Raw genomic sequence first — 21,371 nt, forward strand, 5'->3', positions numbered from 1 at the left:
AAATCATAACATAACTGCATGGTGAAATGTTTATATATATTGTGTTGTAAGGCATGTATATATCATAAGGCTTTCAGAATCACATTAATATTTCCTAGAATCTGGAGGTGAAACAAAAAAATCTTGCTGAGGGCATTTTCAATATCATTAGTAGCCACAGTCAAAGGGTTAAAGCAATTCAAAAATTTTCTGAGCTTCAATGTTTTCTAATTACAAGAGGCATGACAGCATACAGGAGAAAGTAACATAAACATTTCTTATATGTTACAGAAAGTAATTTGTGGTTATGGATTTTTTATTAAGTGAACAAAATGCCCAGCTTCAACAAAAATGTACAAATTTACAGTTTTGGACTCCTTAGAAAAATTTCAAATGTCTAACTTTAATTATTAAGAATTTATATACTTACTACTCTGATTCATCACAAAGCTGTCCCTTCATATTTTTCAAAAACAGGAAGATTTTTCTCAAAGGTGTTGGTAATGTACAGAGCATGATACATCTCTTGACAGACTTCCAACATGACCAAGCAAATGCTGTAAGCCTGTATTCATCCTGAGAATGACATTACTAACATGGGGCTTCATGGGAGATATGAAACTCAAAGTTAAAATCATTACATTAGGCTACAAACATTTTCTTTCAAACTACGTTTCCCATTTTCAGCAGTTCAACCAGCAGACTTACCAGCTATTCTTATGAAAATCACACTTTCTTTCTATGTTTCCCTTTTACTGTGGGAAAATATTAAATTACTGCATTATGGTCCATTTTTGAAAAACAACTCATGAAAATTTTAATGTTTTGTCAAACACTATAAAGTTTCTATAAGAAACAGGAAAAATTTACATGTGAAACCCAGGTTTCCACATTCAGAAAACTGGTCAGGAAAATTCTACCACTTTCATACGTATATCAAGTGCTCTTCACAATATGATCTGAAAAATGAAAAAGTGAAAAACAACAATGGTATGTAATGAAATATGATGAAATATGATTACAACAAATGATATTATACTAGGAGAAGAAATATAAACTTTTAAGAACACTTGATATATCAAACTCTCCTTTGGTTGGAACTTGGCACATTAAGTTATTGAGCTTCATCTTGGAGCTGTCTAGAGCTGAGCCATCATGTGCAAAGTCTCTGCAAAATAAAAATGAACATATGAAGGAATCTGTAACCTTACCCTACATCTGTAAAGCTTATACCCCTCCCTGTAATATTCAAATGATTTTTCACAAAACAAATCATTTTATAACAAATTCCTTTCTTCAATCCCTGACCACATATTCCATCAATCATATTCAACTCTTAAAATAGCTAAACTTTTTTCTTATTATCTTTATAATACTTTGTTGCTGTCTCCCGCATTAGCGAGGTATCGCAAGGAAACAGACCCAACCCACCCACATACACATGTATATACATAATCGCCCACACACACACACACACATATACATACCTCTACATTTCAACGTACACATACATATAATACACAGACATATAATATATAAACATGTACATATTCATACTTGCTGCCTTCATCCATTTCCGTCACCATCCCGCCATACATGAAATGGCTAAACTTAAAATCATATATATCTAATCATACACGTTTTACAAATAATAACTGCACCTACAAGTATAAAGCTCCTGATAATCAAACACAGACATCACCTGGTTAACACTGGAGATGCATTCCTAGATAATGCATTGTACAAGAAAAACCAAGCAATGAAACCAATTCTATCATATGATACAGTAGGATAAAGGAAGATTACCTTCCTTTGGGAGATTTCTAAACCTTATTTTCACACAAAAATATGAATAAAAGGTCAAGAAACATAAAACACAATTCAGGAATGTTGTCAATTTAAAGCAATCATACAAAAAATAAAGTTCACAATACTGTATCAAGTACAATACAACATATCAGTATTTGCCAATTATCTTGGTTCAGGATATCAGTATTTGCCAATTATCTTGGTTCAGGAAGCCAGAGCTCACACTATCTTATCACAAGGACTCAATAATCATCCAGGCTCACCTGTACAATCCCTAATCAAGCCCTATGTATAACACAAATACCCAAGTGGACTAAGATAGAAGGTTTCAACCCAGCCCTTTACATAGAATATAAGTTAGTGTACTTACCTATAAGATACTCTAAACCTCCTTTGCAAGAACTTGGAGAGATCATCAAGGATGGGTTCTTTATGCAAAGCAACAAACTGTTCTCGGCATATCTGGAGTGAAAAAACATCAAAATTTCTATTACAATTATTCTATTCGCAAAATAAAGGGATGAATAAAACACATTACCTTTAACACCAGTCAGTGACACTAACCACTACATCTCTTACAGACATCATCTGTTGTTACTAGCATTCTCCTTAGCTTTTCTAATATACAGTTCTTTCACTTCTTACATACACCCTGACATTCTTAGCCATCTCCTTTCAGAAAAGCTGATTATCTTAACTTCTGATTAATTTTTCTTGCTTTTCTGATACTGATATACACTGTACTTCTAAATCTTACTCATTCAAAAATTTGGGAAGAGCAAAACCAAGAGATTTTATAAGTATTAACTTACACAGTTTCCTATATCACAAGAAATTTTCCTGCCATAAAGTAAGTTAATTCAGACAAGAGTCCCTTTACAAATCAGAGTCTCTGCATATTTCTGCAGATTTCTCCAGACATGATTCAGACATACTACCTTTCACTGTCTTTTTACTTCATAACTTTTTTCCTGTATCTATGTACCTATCACATTACATATTCTGCAATTTCTTCCATGCTCATGCTATATTTTACTTCACAGAACATTTCTCTCACTAAGCTCAAATCCAATCAAAGTAACATTCCCGACTTTTCATTCATTTTGAAGTCAAAATACAGTGAGTAAAATAACAGTACATATTGAACCTCTGTAGATACTTAAAAGAACTACCTACCAATCAAAATATATCACGCCTCTACCATATTGCAAAGTGAACTACACAGTCTCTCCACACACCACACTTTCTAAGTACTTCTTCAGATTACTTTTGAGAAAGGAATTCAAACATATTCCTGAAAACTGGGTGAAAACTATTCCATGTATGACAGTAGCCATACATGTATTGAGCTTTAAGACAGCCAGGATGACTCAATCATTAATAATATGGTAGTAATAGGATTACCATGTGGTGCTACAACAGAAATTTTCATGCCATCCTATTACAATTAATAATCTAAGAATACGAGGGGACCCAAACCTTGTTCATGATGTCAACTGAGGAGGCATGAGTCCAGAAGCAGTCATGTATTGATATAAATGTGATACCAGCTTGTTGACAATAGAGAGAAGTTAGCATCATATGTGATGAGTCCAGGGAATGAATGAAGTTTGGGGGAAATGCATTTTTCTGCTTCATCACATTAGGCCTCCTGGATGAAGAGAAATATTTCAGTGTCACAGAGACTTTTACATTTCATTTGCATCTCAAAACCTGCAATTACAATATGCATCATATCTCAGTAAAGTGCAGTGAAGTCTTCATATATTGTTTAACCCTCTCAGTCCTATACACATATATCAAACACATGAAATAAGAATTCTACACAAGTATGAGATGCTTGTTAATGTTTCCTGTCCTGTTTCATACATCCTGGAGCAGCTTTGAGCCAGAAAATGATACTGTATGTCACCAGCAGTAATAATTCAACCTTGGATACTTTACAGTAAGTCAGTTACCATACAAACACCATGGGGTATCTGGCAGCCACAATAGTGATACATGTGCATCTGGCAGCAATTAATATAAATGCATGGTGGTGAATCGGAAAAAACAAGATGAAGATTTGGTGGAAAGTTGAGATTCACAGGAATATGATGATGATCATCATCATCATCATGAAGTCTTGTTTGAGCTGTAATGCTAGTGACATGCCAGAAACATGCTTCAAACTATGACATTTACTGCTATGGAAGTTAAAGCTGCTAATAAAGGCTAGACAGACTGATAATAAAGGCTTGTTTGTTTTCTTTTATATATATCTTACATCTTTTAACACTTTGGGATCAATTCAAATCATTATTCTCTAAATCTTTTTCATTTTTTGAAAAACCTTTTGCTGGAGGAACACAAAAACAGACCAAGCATAGGACAGTTCTTGATGTTATCTCATTCATGCAAGAAACAGTGTAGAAACATGGAAGAATGGCTTAAATAAATTTACAATATAGACATTCAAAATCCTTCACCTATCAATCAAATTATGAGAGAGACAGTATGCAAACAATGCAGTACTCACATGTAGGAATCCATGGAAAATGACGTGGGAAGTTTAGTTACTGATGCTTGGTTTCCTACATGTCTGCTGTATGGCTGGACCACTGGCAGACCCAAGGGTGTCACATATTCCAGATTCTCACCACAAGTCTAAGGGATAAAGAGAATATCAGGGAGGAACAGAGAGTGCCCAGCATAAGTAAAAAAGTAAACTTTTCCATACAGTGCATGCTAGTCCAATAATTATGTTTAACTACTTGGGCCAGATATTATTCTTCCAACATCCATAGTTCAAGCTAGACAATCAGTACATTCAAACCTCTTAACATTTGTTTCAGTAAAATACCATGTTCAGTATAGTCTATACACCAGATGTTAATGAAATACTATCAATCAATATTTAGCATGCTGCATAAAGTATTCACTATCTCCAACATGTGTACAGTGGACCATCATGCAAAATACCATCAATTACTACCATATCTGACATGTTTGGGATAATACTTAAGTATGATGCAAATATGTAAAATTTCAGCCTGTATCACAAGAAAAATAGCACTGCTCATATTCATTCTTTTTTAGCAAAATCTTTATGTGTGGCAACTGCTCCTCATGTTATGAGACTCCTTAGCAATGAAAGGACCTCTGTGACTCGTTACTGTTTACATACATGCAATAATTCCTAGGAGAAAGAAAATTTGGATAAAGTAAACACCCACTTTAAGCCTTGCTTTCCTGAAAATAAGTTTTAACTTTTAAATTTCTAGGATTCTGTCGTTTCTTGTTTAATCTTTATCATTCTTTTCATAATAATAATTTGTTTTACTAAACTATATATATATTTTCTCAAAGGCCTTAATAACCTCAAAGGAATTTTTTTTCCTCATTTCATTACACCTCATGCGAAAACTCATTTCAGGACTATAAAGTACATAAAAAATTTCAACAAAACCATTACAGCATTAGATGACGAAAGATTATGGCTGCAGGTTACAAATGAAAAAAAAAAGGTCAGGAACAGTCACTGCAAAATGCCACTTGCTTAATTCTCTTGTTTTGACCAGAACTGGTGAAGATTAGGATCACATCAGATGATGATTAGTAAGGTATCAAGTTTACTTAGAACTAATGACAGGGCCAGGGAAGTAGCACCAGGAGCAAAGAAAATAATCACCTCATTTGCACGTCTACTCTTTGGCCATCATATAATTTTTACCAAAACCAGAGCTGTTCATCTACATTCAGGCCCCAGAGACTACCCACTGGTTTACACACTATAAACCACCAATCTAATGCAATCTATCCAATGCATGCCTTGCTCCTTCCTCAAAGTTCAGGTCCTGATATCCCAAAGCCCCCTTCACTCCACCCACACATCTCCGTCTTGGTCTTCCCCTCCCTCTTCCATCCATTTTTGACATAAAAAAATTTCAATAAATCTTCCTTTGCTGACATTCTATATATGTCCAAAATATTTGAACACACCATAGTTAGCCCTTTAGCCCTAACAATCATGCTGTAATTCTACATATAACAAAACTTCTTCACACCCTATCATCATTATGTAATTTTACCTTAAATGTTAAGCTCCAATTTATTTCAATAACATTATGAACATTTTATATTTATTTATTATACTTTGTCGTTGTCTCCTGCATTAGCAAGGTAACGCAGGGAAACAGACGAAAGAATGGCCCAACCCACCCACATACACATGTATAGACATACACGTCCACACACGCACATATACATACCTATACATTTTAACATATACATATATATACAAACACAGACATATACATATATACACATGTAAATAATTCATACTTGCTGCCTTTATTCATTCCCATCATCAACCCGCCACACATGAAATAGCATTTCCCCTCCCCCCCGCCACACATGAAATAGCATTTCCCCTCCCACCGTGAGGTAGCAGTAGGAAAGGACAGAAGGCCACATTCGTTTACACTCAGTCTCTAGCTGTCATTAGTAATGCACCGAAACCACAGCTCCCTTTCCACATCCAGGCCCCGCAAAAATTTCCATGGTTTACCCCTGATGCTTCACATGCCCAGGTTCAATCCATTGAAACATACACACTTCTATATCTTCCTCAAGATGTAAACAAGCAGTTATTCCTTTAACTTTACCATGGCTGGGATGAACATTAAAAAAAAATAAAGAATCTTATAATCCCCTAGTAGATAACATGGTCACCATCAATATACCAATGATGTTATCTATACACACAACCCAAGGTAGGAATTGTTACATAAAATCTTGTCAGAGCTTTGATTTTACAGAAATATACTTGACTGACATAAAATCACACTATCTAATATAAAAGGCATTACCATTACCTCAGAAACTATCTTTGCACAATCAGTAAACCAGGTCTGAATTTCCTTTGTTGCTGTAAACATCTTCTCCAGGCAAAAGAAGGTTTTGTTCACCAGGTAGTGAGAAGCAGCCCAACGCTGCTCAGGAGGAAAGTTGTCCAAGGCTGAAAAAGAGTCATTTATCTATTCATCATACATAATTGCTGATTCCCGCATCAGTGTGGTAAGGCTAATAAACAGACCAAGAATGGCTCACTCTCACATAAACGTATATATACATAAACGCCCATATATGCAGATACACATACATATATACACATATACATAATCATCCTTGCTTGCCTTCATCCATTCCTGGCGCTACCCTGCCCCACAGGAAACAGCATCACTGCCCCCCACTTCAGTGAGGTAGCATCACGAAAACAGACAAAAAAAGGGCACATTCATTCACACTTGGTTTCTAGTTGTCATGTGTAATGCACCAAAACCACAGCTCCCAATCCACATCCAGGCCCCACAGACCTTTCACATGCCCTGGTTCAGTCCACTGACAGCACATCAAGCCAGGTATACCACATAGTTCCAATTTACTCTATTCCTTGTACACCTCTCACCCTCCTGTATGTTCAGACCCCAATTGCTTAAAACCTTTTTCACTCCAATCTTCAACCTCCAATTTCGTCTCCCGCTTCTCCTTGTTCCCTCCACCTCTGACACACATATCCTCGCTGTCAATCTTTCCTCACTCATTCTCTCCATGAGTCCAAACCATTTCAACACATCTGCTCTCTCGACTACACTTTTTATTTCCATACATCTCTCTTACCCTTTCATTACTTACTCAATCAAAAAAATCCTTTTTAATATTAAAGACTGCACCTACAACCATTATTGTCATTATAAACATATGACATGAATTCTGCAACTAATAGTCTTATGTTAACTGAAATCAAACATCTTTATAAACCATCAATTCATTCCAAAGCCTTACTACTTCTCCGTCTTAAATATCCCAAACCAAACATATTCAATTATCCTCTCTAACAGTTCCTGTACCTTACATACTCTTACACTGATCCTTTGGTCCCGTCTCTCATCATCCCTTCACCAACAGAACCTTACATGTCTTGCCAAAAATTTTACAGGAATGCTGCTACCATCCACTTTTTGGGGATCACTCTGAAGAACTGGGATGTTGAAACCAATTCCCCTTAGCTAGCAAATCAGCAGGGACACCAAACTCCTTGAGCAAGACGTGCTAACCTTTATACCCCTCATGTAAACAGCAAGAAACATGAAATTACTGACAGACAAATAAACAGATTTACAATCAACAAACACACTGATTTATGAATACTAGATTTTACCCCTGAGGTGAGTCAAGTTGATATGTTGCAAGGCAATGTTAAGGTTATCATTTTATAATGTTAAGATAGCAGACGAATTTAACCCCGTTTCTGGAAGAACAGCCTATTATGATCATCAGACTGAATTCAATATATGTTTTACATTTTAGCAGTCAGTAATGTCACTACAAAATGAGAAAAAGAAAGAGTGCTGAAGGTTATGTGAACTGGTAAAGCACAAAGGATAATACTAACAGGATAAAATATGGAATTTGCAGATAGAGTGAAACTTGATGGAAACTGTTATATACTCTGTAACTTCTGTAGGATTATTGGATAAAGGTAAAGGATAAGTGAAAGATGAAAAAACTCTTAATAAGGGAAAGAGATAAAGATTGTGGAAACACTAATCAACACATATAACTGCATGGCTTGAGTGGAGGGGTACGTACCTATAATGGATGTGAGATAGCTTCATAATTCTTATGTAAGTAAAAGCAGGCAAGGGGAAAACTGAGACAGGTATAGAAACTACATGAATTCCAAGTGAGAAAAGTGTTCTACTGATAAGTAAGTGGTCTAGCAATATGCTTGATATACAAAGAAACTTTGCAAGGATATTCTTGTTTTCAATACCAGACGCAATATACAGTTTATGGAATTTTACTTACCCTTCAGTTGTTTCTCAATCTGAAGACGAGCTCCATAACGTGTCACTCCATACACAGTGGTCATGACTGTCTGCTTAATGACTTTGCGCTTCACATGCCCCTGCAGTGCTCGAGCAATCTCATGCCCCAAATCAGCATCTTTAACCCTTTCCTTTTCCACTAATGCTGCCACAGCTGAGTAAACATCCTGAGGAAGCCAAGTACATAGAGTTATTTGGAATTTACTCAGTAATTTCATCAGTTTATACAAAGAAAATTTCTCTAATGAGTAAACTTCATGAGGAAGTAAGTACACAGAGTTATTTGGAATTTACTCAATATTCTTATCAGCTTGTACAAAAAAAATTCTCTAAGTTAGAAAAAACAAGAAAAATAAATAAATGAATATAATGGCAAGAACAAAAAAGTAAGAAATTCTTTAAAATATGGGCTTCACTGTTCTTAATTAGTCAAGTAATTACTTAAACTTTTATTCTACTATGGCCCTTTCTTTTGATGTAAAAGGCAATTATATGATGGGATACAGTTTCCATATAAAATCAGGAGGAGTTATTAGGCTTTGTATACCCTGTAATGAAGTGCAGTAAGGTGCAATAAGTGAAGAAGTAATAATGTTTGAATATGAGCTTATGTGAGGAGGTCTAGGGAAAGTGGGGTGCATTCTGTACCTGGTTGTGGAATGGCAACATAAGGAACCTTGGTGGCTGACATGAGGCATAAGGTAGAAGAGAGGGTTAAGGTCTTGGACGTGCTAAAGGGTGTTTGGAGAGAAAGATCAGTACCAAAAGGGGCCCAGATGGGTTATGTTTGAAGGTACAGCAGTTCAGACACTGTTGCATGGATATTAATCCCAATCCTTGAATTCAAAGGAAAGGAAGACAGAGAATCTACTGGAAATTATATGCTGTGACAACATGTGGCATGAAGCAAGTTTAGCAAGTGAGAAATGACATTGCTCAGAGAAATGTGTAGTGAGAGTAATCTGACAAAAGTTTTTTTTTCTAAGTACCCAAAAGCTTGTCGCAAACATGTCAGCTGAAAGAGTAAAATAATTCTAAGCTCCTCAGGTGTGTATATATCGTGGAAAGGTTATAGATGTTACAAAGAAAAATGGGTGAAAAATGCCTGTACTCAATACCACAGCAAGAAGTTACCAAAACAGTTTCTCACTCGCATCTGCCATCAGTGCTGTACCATCAGCAAACAACTTACTCAGTTCCCAGGCCCTCTCATCCCCTACGGACTGCATACTCTTGCATCTATCTCCCTTATAAGCCCAACCATAAACAAACTGAACAACCATGGTGACATCACACACCTCTACCACAGACCAATCTTCACTTGGAATTATTCACTCTCTCGCTTCCTACTTGTACACATTTGCTAACTATATGCTTTACGTAAAAATAAAGACAAATATATAGAGTTGTGCGCAGGAGGATGGATGTGCTGGAAATGAGATGTTTGAGGACAATGTGTGGTGTGAGGTGGTTTGATCGAGTGAGTAACGTAAGGGTAAGAGAGATGTGTGGAAATAAAAAGAGCGTGGTTGAGAGAGCAGAAGAGGGTGTTTTGAAGTGGTTTGGGCACATGGAGAGGATGAGTGAGGAAAGATTGACCAAGAGGATATATGTGTCGGAGGTGGAGGGAACAAGGAGAAGAGGGAGACCAAATTGGAGGTGGAAAGATGGAGTGAAAAAGATTTTGTGTGATCGGGGCCTGAACATGCAGGAGGGTGAAAGGAGGGCAAGGAATAGAGTGAATTGGAGCGATGTGGTATACCAGGGTTGATGTGCTGCCAGTGGATTGAATCAAGGCATGTGAAGCGTCTGGGGTAAGCCATGGAAAGCTGTGTAGGTATGTATATTTGCGTGTGTGGACGTATGTATATACATGTGTATGGGGGGGGTTGGGCCATTTCTTTCGTCTGTTTCCTTGCGCTACCTCGCAAGCGCGGGAGACTGCGACAAAGTATAATAAAATATAAATAAAAATATAAATAAATAAAAAAAGCCTTCGATAAGTATGGTTTCCACTATTTTTATGAATCAATCACAACTAGCAACAGAGTATACTGAATTTTTTTCAGAGTAGGGGATATCTTTGTTATAAACTTGAAAGTTTTCATATTACATAAACAATATAACAAGCACTTACTTGTGGTACCCTGCTAGGTGCTAAATTGACAGACACGGCACCAATCTTATCACGACCCAGGGCAGCATAGTGCTGTAAACCATTACATGAACCATCTTGGTGAATTGGAAGATGAGACACATAATCTGCTGGGTCATCACTTCTTAAGGCTGCTGCTAACTGGAAATTAAAATTTTTGAGTGAAACTGCTGATACAAAAATCAATTCATCTTATACCTCTATATATTCCATAGCATACTAGGGAGGTAAAATACTATATCATAATTTCATAACATACCTCTCAATATATTTTATGCAAGTGGGGCAAAATATCATACTGTAACTTCATTCTGTACCTCAAAAAAGAGAAATAGTGTAGAAAAGGAAGAGTGAAGTCATTCTTGGTTTTTGCTTTTTATTCTATGCTACAAATTTTGAAATATGCAGCCTTCAGACATAAGTCCTTCCTTACAGTTTATACCCCATAAATTTTAATCTCAAAGACAGTTCACATGAATAACATCCCAAGTGTTCCATAGCAGGACATATGATATGTCCTCCTTTAATCCTTAACTACTTTCATCTAGCTTATAGTGCAAACCAGAAAATGTGTGCACAACACTTGTCTGCATGAATAGATGGGCCCACTCCCATTCTGGAAAATTTCTTCACCTCTTGGTTTTAACATTTTTTTCCTCCAAACATATTAACCATTTCTTATGTTAGCAAGGTAGCGTCAAGAACAGAGGACTGACCCTTGGAGGGAAAATCCACACTTGGCCCCTTCTCTGTTCCTTCTTTTGGATTTCCAGGCCCCAACTCCCAACCCTTCTAGTTACCTTCTACAACAAGCAGGGAATATGTGGAAAGTATTCTTTCTACCCTATCCCCAAGGATGTCAACATTTAAGCATCTTCACTCACGTTAATAAGAAGATTGTGGTCAAAGTCATATACATTTTTTTGTGGTTCCACATCCATCGCTGTTACTACCACTAAAGCCTCTCTTTTCTTATCATTTGCACTGGCAGGCAGCCAACGACCAGGAAGGTATATTACCAGTACTACCCACTGGGGTATCAGGAGTATTAGTGTCATCTGCTTAGTGAGCCAGCACTTTAGTGGTTGTCAAGTTGCACTCATCTGACCCAGGTAGCTGTCTTTTCTTTCTGCTTCACTAACATGTGGACCATTGGCATTCTGTCAACAAACATATAATCTCTTCGTGTCATATGTAACACTTGACAACACTTAACTAACGCAGCTCATTCTTCGTAACTTCAGATTTTCCTGCAGTGAGCACTATGTGCTAGCCCTGCCTTTTGGCAAAATGGTAGGAGCAGTAAATAGACGAAGTAGGTAAGAACATTGCGCCAGGATTATTAAGTACAAGCAGATGGTACAACCATTACACAGAAGTAGTCATTAGGACCATTAGATAGGAGCCTCTGCAAACACTGTGCTACACTTACACTCTACCAGTGACCTGTTAAAGGTTAGGTACTGAAGGCTATAAAGTGGCACTGGAGTTCATCAATCATGGAGACTCTGTTGCTGTGGCCACCCTTTTAAGGGAGTTCCAATTGGAACAGGCATTAGATATATAGATAGATAGACAGATAAGAGAGATCAGCAGATGTTTGATGAAGTCTTCAACACATCTGAATCCATGTTATCACTTCCATCTCTGGAATGCTTCTTGATGATGTGCATACCAGGCATCATCCAACACTGTATTTACATCTTCAACATCCTTCTCCAGTGTCCTATGATACTTTTAAGCAATCATCTGCAGATCTTTGAGAAGGCACTGGAACCTGGGATATATGTGTATTGGAGAGAAAAAAAAAGCAGCATTGTTGAGGACAGCTTCCTCTTGTTTCTCCATGGCCTAGAACAGGGAAGCTGAGGTGATTCCAGGTTCTTTAGTGAGTAATACCATACATTTCATCCACTCACCAGGGAAATCTCCAACAGGATTCCTCAGTTCATGTACAACCACAACTTCGTGGACTAGCTTCAAACTCTTCAGTAGATCTTTGATGCTTCCCTAATCTTTATTATGAGCAAAAGATATTCATTTGTGAGTAGCATTGGGTCCAAGAATGTCTCCAACGAATGCCTTCACACTTTACAGACAAAACTCCACTTTGTGAATGTAATGGCATACACAAATTGGAGAAGCACAGCAGCAGACTTACATGATGTATAAGGAAGTCAAACATGCAGCAATTAGCTGATGTCCAAAGGTTCAGCCAGCCACTACCAGAGAGTCACACATCAATACGTGAAAATAAATTTCATTCTATTGGACCATAATCTAAACTCTAGATATTATACGGTGACCAAATTATGATATCAAATTATATGGAACCTATCAATATTATGGACAACTGCATACATAAAAAGGCAGAAACTCTACTGCAACATGTAGCTCATGTACGGTTATACACACACACACATGGTAATAGCTGATGTCCTCAAGTCACTGAAGACACTCAGAGAAGTATATCATTGTCGTCAAAGATACTGTGCAGAAACCTAACATACCCAGCACTGAGACCAAAAGGATCAGAAAAACAAAAAGTAAAATAGTAGGGGTAGAGAAAACATTTTGTACTTCTGTACTGAACCTGAAAAAATCAGACCATAATTTCAAAATGTACTTACATCATAAAGAAAAAATCCATAATCTACTGCAATTTCATACTGTATTGTAGTGAAATACCTGCCTTGCTGTACAGTAATAGGTATGGATAATTTCTGAGACTATATCCTTCTTTTTAACTTTTTTGATAATTCCGTGGAACTGATAAGACTAAAAATATGCTTTTAACATCCTGATTTACCCCAGTCCTGAGGAACCTCTAAATCTAACAGGCTCAATCCTTTAAGAATTACTACATCAAGGACCTTAGCTGCGTCTTCTACACCCTGTGTCTGCCTTTATCACCTGTGATTCCAACCACAACTACAGCCACTACTAGGGAACATGATTAACTCTTAAACTAAACAAATGTTTGTCAGTTTCCACTATAATTGCACAGACTCAGAGCTTGACCTCCCATCTTATAAAAGATATAACCACAGCACCAGTTAATCTATTTAGGTACCATTATATTATTTGCAGATAACTTATATGAAGGTTCTATATGAAACATTCCAAACTGTTTGAGCAGCTAACCTCCATGCATGCTGCTAATGTCTGCCAGGGCTCGTCACTTTTTGTCCACCATCGCCTGCCAGTGAGTGGCTTATCAGCTGAGTCAAAAATGTCCTCCAAGACGTCCTCACAATATTTTATCCGATCTTCCACAGAATCTCTTTTGACAAAACCGGTTAGGTTGGCTAGATGCAACTGAAAAAGATTTAAGTCATTATATCAAAATACTATCATGTTTTTTAATATTACCACTCCAACAACAGACTGATAGACTGATAAACAACATCACTGAAGTTTGTTCATTTCTAAGTATTTCCTGTCTTTGATTTATACACTTTGTATGGATTCTGAAAATAATGTACATGACAATGTAACCAAAAATGAAAGTCATTACCATACATTTTATCATATAGTCATGGCAATACATCTATATAAGAACAACTATGCACCTACCACTCACAGAGTGATTGAGAAATTTTAAATGATTAATGAAGTCTTGAGATACAATGCATGTGCTAGTATTTGGGTCATTCTTAACATCTAAAAAAAAGCATTAACTATACAATTTATGGAAAAATCTATTGATATATGACAAAGATAACTGTCCAATAAAAACTGTTTATATTCCCAAAGAGTATATGTACTTTTGAATAAGATATGACATGGCATTCTTACTTTGAGCCATCGTAAACCATTAGGTCCCAGTTTTTCTCCCCTGGCAAACTTCAAGACTGAACGAAATACATCTGAAGATAGGTGGTTGAGATGTGGAGGGCATGGATACACACGGCCCCGGAAGTCCATGTTGTGAGGAAACCAAAACACTCGGTCACGAAACTGTTGAAACATTAATCCATTAGAATAATGAGTAAATTTACCACATCTGATAATTTTTTTCCATACATATTAGCCATTTCCTTCATTAGTGAGGTAGCATCAAGAACAGAACACTGAGCCTCAGAGAAAAAAATCCTCACTTGGCCTGCATCTCTGTTCCTTCTTTTGGAAAAGTAAAACAAGAAGGGAGGATTTCCAACCCACTACTCCCATCCCTTTTAGTTGCCTTCTAAGACACACAGGAAATACGTGGGAAGCATTCTTGGTCTGTTTCCTGGCACTACCTCGCTGACATGGGAACTGCAATTATGTATAATAATATATAAAATGTATGTAAACCAATAAGATGATAGATAGACAAGTTATGAGAAATAATGATTTTGAATGAAGGTTTGGATGGTGAAAACCTGGAGAGACTGGAGTCCTTTAGGTACCTGGGAGAGGATGTGGCAACAGACAGATCCATGGGGCTGAAGCGTGTCCTTGAATAGGTATTCTTTTTTGCTTTTTTATTTTAACAGTACAGTTATTTTTCTTAATACCTTTAAATACAGAACAATAAGAAGAAAGGTAATTAATCAAAGTACATAAAAAAGAAACACTGTAACTACTGTTTTCTTCCTCCCTATTAATTTCCCCATTCTGTGTATAGTAATTGCTGAGATAAACCTGACTCTTTTCATGCATACTTTCATTCCTTATGGTGCTGGCAGTTTGTAAAACTACCCCTATAAGAATACCAAATGCTGAAATACACTTACGTGATGAGCAAGAGAAAGTTTGTAAAGTGCATCACACCACAAGGAGTGCATTTCACCCTTCTTTTGTTCATATTCTAGGCGTTGTCGACGTATCTTGTGAATTTCAGATTTGCTCATACCAGATTGGATTTTCTGTGGCTCTGGACATTCTGATGGTGGCTGCGGGATGTCTAATTCATCACATCCCTTACCATTAAAAAGCTGTAAATCAACAAAAGAATATCCAATCAAAATGACTTATAATCTTAATCATTTTACACTTATTGAATGAACTGGTTAATATGATAACAGAACTGTATCATTCTGGCTAGATTAGGTTAGAGTGGTTTGGGTTAAGGTCTATGGAAATGTGCTTCTGATCAATGCTTGCTTATTTTGTCTACCAGTAATCATCCAAACTATTCCTTCATCCTTTCTGGGAAAATGTTGCAAGTACTCGTCTATCTATTTATCTCTAACGCCTGTTACCAAATGGAACTCCCTCAAGGAGGTGGCTAAAGCAATAAAGTCTCCATAACTAATGAACTCATGCCACTTTTTAGCCTTTAGTGCCTCATCCTTAACAGGCCACTGGCAGAGGGCAACTCTGGCAGAGTGTTTACAGAGGCTCTTAGCCAATGTTCCTACTACTTCTACCTAATGCCTGTACTTAATCCTCCTGCCTAAATGTTCCTACCTACTTCTTCTATCTATTGCTTCTAGCATTTTGCCAAAAGGGAGGGATAGTGCATAGTGCTCACCACAAGAAAGTCTCAGGTTACAATGAATGAGCTTTGTTAGTGAAGTGCTGTCACGTGATGTGTGTGACATGGACAGGTTGTACGTTTGTGGACAGAATGCCAGTAGTCAACATGTGAGAGGGTGGGGAAAAAAGAAAAGAAAAAAAAAAAAAGCTACTGGATTAGAGTAGTGCAACTTGACAACACTTAAGGGCTGGCTCACTATGTAGATGTCACCAACCCTCCTGATACCCAGGCAAACAGTATTGGCAGTATTGGTAATATACCTTCCTGGTCATTTGGCTGCCTACCAACTATCAACTAAACCCTCTCCATATGTCCAAACCCTCACCAGCCCTTTCATATGTACTCCTCTTTCCACCACATCTAAGCTCTTTCATATATAATCCTCTTTCCACCATATCTCTCACTTATCCTTATATTTCTAATTCAATCAACCTTCCTCACACCAAATATTGTTCTCAGACATTCAATCTCCAACACAAACATCCTTTTCCATACTTTGTCATCTATGGCCCTGCGTTGCATCCATATAACACCGTCAAGACTACTATACCATCAAATACAACACCCATCTTTGCCCTCACAGAAAGTGACCCACCATTTCTTATTAATAAACCTTCATCACACCACACTGTCCTCACATTTCATTTGCTACAAATTCATCCACTTCTGTACTCTGTTATCTACGGCCATGTCTTGCATCCATACAACACTTGGGACAACAATACCATGAAACATACCCATCTTTGCCCTCACATGGAATGAACAAGCTTTCCACACATTCCTCAATGCAACCAGGACCTCTGCTACATCACCCACTTAATGCTCATTTCAGCTCCCATAGGTTCCACTTGCTCCTATGTCCAACCCCAGAAGTCCAAAACACTCCATTTCCTCTTTGTTCTTTCTATTCAGACTAAAACTCCAAATGTCATGTCTCTCACAACTGATAAGCCTAATAAACTTGCTTATATTCAAATTTAATCTCATCTATTCTAACAAGAAGCAAAATATTCTCACAAGAAGCAAAATAAAATTCTTTTTTTAAAAACCTCCTTATTCATGCTAGATATGTTATTTCCCCCAATTTTAGAAATCTTCATAAATATTAATTCTACATTACCTGAATAATGATATCAAGAATGGGCTTGTTAATTCTCCATGGGATAGTGCTCAGCTGATTAAGAGAATCCATGACTGGGTACAGCTGCTGATTACCACACTCCTCCATGCGTTGTTTCTGCAGATGAGCACTGTAAGGCAACCTGCATGGGATGGAATATGCAATTTTACAACTGAACGTTGCTCAAAGTTTCAGGACTGCTACACTCAATAGGGAACTCCTAACTTCACTTTATGATTAATTCTAGGCTGAAATACAGCAAAGTTTATCATAATAAACCACAAATGAATATCAAGTGCTCATAAGTAACTTCTCTTTTATGCCAATGCAATCCATCAGCTCTTAATTTCCTTTCTAAATACGTAGGATCGATCAAGTGCACACACCATTTTGTGTGAAATGATTTTGCAAAACAGAGATCAAACATGCAAAAATAAATACCAAGAGACTTATTAATTGAAATTATTCTGGGGTGAAAAAAAGGTGAGGGTTAGTGATGCTGCAGTGGCTGTATACACCTAATTTGTGCCAAACAATTGGGAATGGAGTGATGTTGATAAACTGACAGATGGATGGTATTAAAAAAATATCCGATGTAGGCTCATTCCATATATAACAATCTTACCTGACAATCTTGGCATCATTAAGAAGGTAGCCTCCAATTTTTGTGGATACCCAAGGAATTGGTGGGCAAACCATTGGTGAGACAATACTTTCAAAGGTCAGTGTGGGCTTTGCAGCTTTTTGATACAATTCCACCAAGGATGGTGACGGTTTGATCTCATCCACCACACGGTAACCCTTTACCCGCTCTACCTCATACAGGACTGGATAGGCATGTCTGAAAGACACATTTTATATCTATAATCTCAGCTTTATCATATATAAGTTTGTTATGTATACCTTCTATGATGCAGAGAATCTTTCTGTATGGAAGTAACTGCTATTAAAGTTGCATATGAGATCTATCATGGGGTAAACTTTATTTACCTACAATCTCAAGCTATGTTCCCATCAACAAACTGATGGAAAAACTAAGTAAAGATCAATAAATGAGTAAATGAGCAATATCAGCAATTCTAATCAAAATGAAAAATATAAGTATTTCAAAAAAAGTGAATGAAAAGTAAAGTTCAGGGTATAAAAGTGCAAATGAATGGAGTTCAAGATAAGGACTGAACAACATAGTAATCTCATTCATTCCTCTAACTCACACTCAACTTTGATCTCCCAAAATCAACATAAGTATGTCATCAGTGGGACAAAGCATTCCTTTATCCTCGGGAAAAATGAAAATCACTCCTATCCTTCTACTGATATGGTTCTCTGGTATTTGGCCAGAAGTATATCTGAAAACTTGTTACACTATCTTTATTTTGATTTTCTTTTCTAATAATACAACAGCTGTCTCTTACGTCTCCTTTTATGCCCTAACTCTACCTTCAAAAAATTAAAATTTTTTTAATCCTCAGTCCCTCCCAATAAGCTCATCTTCTACAGTCCAAAAAGGACTTCTTTCTAGACACACACAAAGTGCAAGGACCAGATGGCATACCTACTCACATTTTGAAGAAACATGCTTCTCAATTTGTGCCTGTGCTTGCTTGTCTATCCCACTTCTTAAAAACTGTAACTTTTCCTTCTTGGATACATATACTAGCTTAGCCTATCCCAAAGATGGGTGACCGTTCCATCTGTGTCCTGCCACTCAGACTTTTCCAAAGTTTCTGACTGTCAACTCCCATTTCCCTAAGCATCTCCAATTTCAGTCTTTTCTCTAACAATCAGTAATGCTTTTCAAAGGTAACTTCTACCAGCAACGTAATTTCCTATCATAATATTGTCAGGTGATCCCACCTGGAAGAGCCTGGGGAATCCACTGTTGTAGCTCATGATAGTCAAGATCTTTTGATGGAGTGTGGTATCGAAATCCGATATCCAAGCTCCTCTCTTTGGTTTTCCTCCCTCACCCTGTTCTCTCATAACTATCTTACTCTTTCCATAAATAGCAGTGTATGTACTCTCCCATACTCTCTTCCTACTTTTTATTAACAATCCCTTCTGCAAAGGACATTGTATGTGCTGATGGCTCAGCACTGCATACAACAAACATATTTAAATTAATCTTGCTTGATATATGTCTTATCTCATCACACCTGCTGCTATAAACTCAGAGTTGGACATGACTTTCCTGTGGGGCAGATGCAACCTAGTTAAGTTTAAATCTTCTCAAACTCACATCTTCCTCATCTTTCAAGGCTCTGTAATTCTACAACACAAATATATCTTTCGTGGATGCCTTATATCACACAAATAACTATGATTGCCACTAACAAGCTAAAAATTCTCTTCATAACAATCATTCCAACTATAAAAAAGACTGATTCATTCATATGTGAGGAACTGCTCTAACATCTGGGGGACTTTTAACTCTACACAACCTACTGACTGACTGCAAAGTAATTAAACATATCAAGTCTCCCAGTCTGACTTCAAAGCTTGACCTACATGCCATATGATGCAGTGTTGGTTCCCTTTCCCCTTTCCAAATATATTACATGGTGTAATCTGCAAATTACTGCATCACATGATTATTGTTTGGCTATTAGTAACTCCACAGTAAGCAGTGATATCTGCTTCTTTCCCTACATCATTAAATTTTGCAACTCAATGCTTTCTCTTGTCTTTCCTAACAGCTAAGATATGCAGCTTTTCAAAATATATTTTTCCGCATTCTCCAAAGTTCAGCTTAATTTTTCAACTTTTCTGCTTTCAACACTATCTTTTAAATATATTCTGCATTTTGTTTCAGGCCTAGCTTCAGTGAAAACTTTTATGTGACTGGGGTTATAAAATGGATTATCTTTTTAAATCTTGGCCATCTGTTTGCAACTATCATCAAAATACAGAAAATAATGAGCCAAGTTGCTATCTATATTTCTGATTTATGTTCCCTTCTGGAACTCCCTCAAAGGGGTGGCCATGGCAACAGAGTCTCCTTAACTAGTGAACTCCAGTGCCATTCATAGCCTTTAGTGCCTCATAAGTGACAGGCCACTGGCAGAGGGCAAGTCTAGCACAGTGTTTGCAGAGGCTCCTACAAAGAATGATTCAAGAAATCAAACCTTCCAACACTGGCATATTGATGATCTAGAGGTGATATGATCGAAATATACAAGATACTAACCAGAAAATATGAGGAAAATGAGTCTAATTCTATACAACCCCGTGATGACTACACCACCTGCATGCACCAGCTTAAACTATAAATCAAGATCAAGATCAGGTATTAGGAAATATTTGTTTACACAAAGAATAGAAACATAGAACAGCCTACCAGAGAAAGTAATAACAGCACCATTAATACAGTCTTTTGAAGCAAGACCAAATCGTTTCTGGGAAAGCCAAGCACAGAAATATAACTACGAGAAAATACACATGATTGGACATGACCAAAAACTTTTTCGTTTAGACGAGGAGCAGACGTAAGAGGACTCCACAGGAGGCCTACGGTCAGACAAAGATCTGTGAGTATCTGTGAGTGATGTTCCTATCTACTACCTCTAAGTTACACAACCAAACAATTCAAAGCAGTTTTGTAATGTAAATAAAAAAAATCGATCAAACATACTTCTTTGAAAGAAGAGGATTCCATAGCATTACTTTTACGAAGATCATTGTAAACAAGAATTTGCCAATAGACACCATCACTGTACTGGGCCATTCCACTGGGCCATGTTCTACGTTTGGTCCACTTCCCCAAGAGCTTGCCAATTCCTGCCACCGCACACGAGGAACATACGTCACACCATCTGTTAAAGGAAGTAAATATGTCTTGACTTGAAAGCGTTTTCTTTCAATCTGGTGCTGATAGTACACTGGGTTCAAAATAAGAAAAGCCAAGTCAGGTAAGGTCTAGTGATCATCAGCAGCAATTGAAAGCTTTTATATCTCCTTTCATTCCTATTT

At 37.1% G+C, this 21,371-nt stretch overlaps 1 protein-coding gene across 1 annotated transcript in view; it reads right to left on the reverse strand.

The window, feature by feature from the left end:
- Positions 1–277: 277 nt before the first annotated feature.
- Positions 278–21,371, reverse strand: part of PolrMT (mitochondrial RNA polymerase) — a 39,411-nt gene continuing 18,317 nt past the window's right edge. Inside the window, exons 10-22 of the mRNA XM_071689660.1 lie at positions 21,034–21,214; positions 18,028–18,243; positions 17,403–17,544; positions 15,537–15,737; positions 14,614–14,775; positions 13,960–14,133; positions 10,798–10,956; positions 8,641–8,827; positions 6,645–6,787; positions 4,307–4,434; positions 3,268–3,439; positions 2,159–2,250; positions 278–1,147 (exon numbers count right to left, since the gene is read on the reverse strand). Of these exons, the coding sequence (XP_071545761.1) occupies positions 1,018–1,147; positions 2,159–2,250; positions 3,268–3,439; positions 4,307–4,434; positions 6,645–6,787; positions 8,641–8,827; positions 10,798–10,956; positions 13,960–14,133; positions 14,614–14,775; positions 15,537–15,737; positions 17,403–17,544; positions 18,028–18,243; positions 21,034–21,214 (2,087 nt within the window). The 3' untranslated portion in view covers positions 278–1,017. The remainder of the gene's footprint in view (positions 1,148–2,158; positions 2,251–3,267; positions 3,440–4,306; positions 4,435–6,644; positions 6,788–8,640; positions 8,828–10,797; positions 10,957–13,959; positions 14,134–14,613; positions 14,776–15,536; positions 15,738–17,402; positions 17,545–18,027; positions 18,244–21,033; positions 21,215–21,371) is intronic.

Source organism: Panulirus ornatus, chromosome 47, assembly GCF_036320965.1.
Source record: "Panulirus ornatus isolate Po-2019 chromosome 47, ASM3632096v1, whole genome shotgun sequence".
In the NCBI taxonomy this organism is placed as follows: Eukaryota; Metazoa; Arthropoda; class Malacostraca; order Decapoda; family Palinuridae; genus Panulirus; species Panulirus ornatus.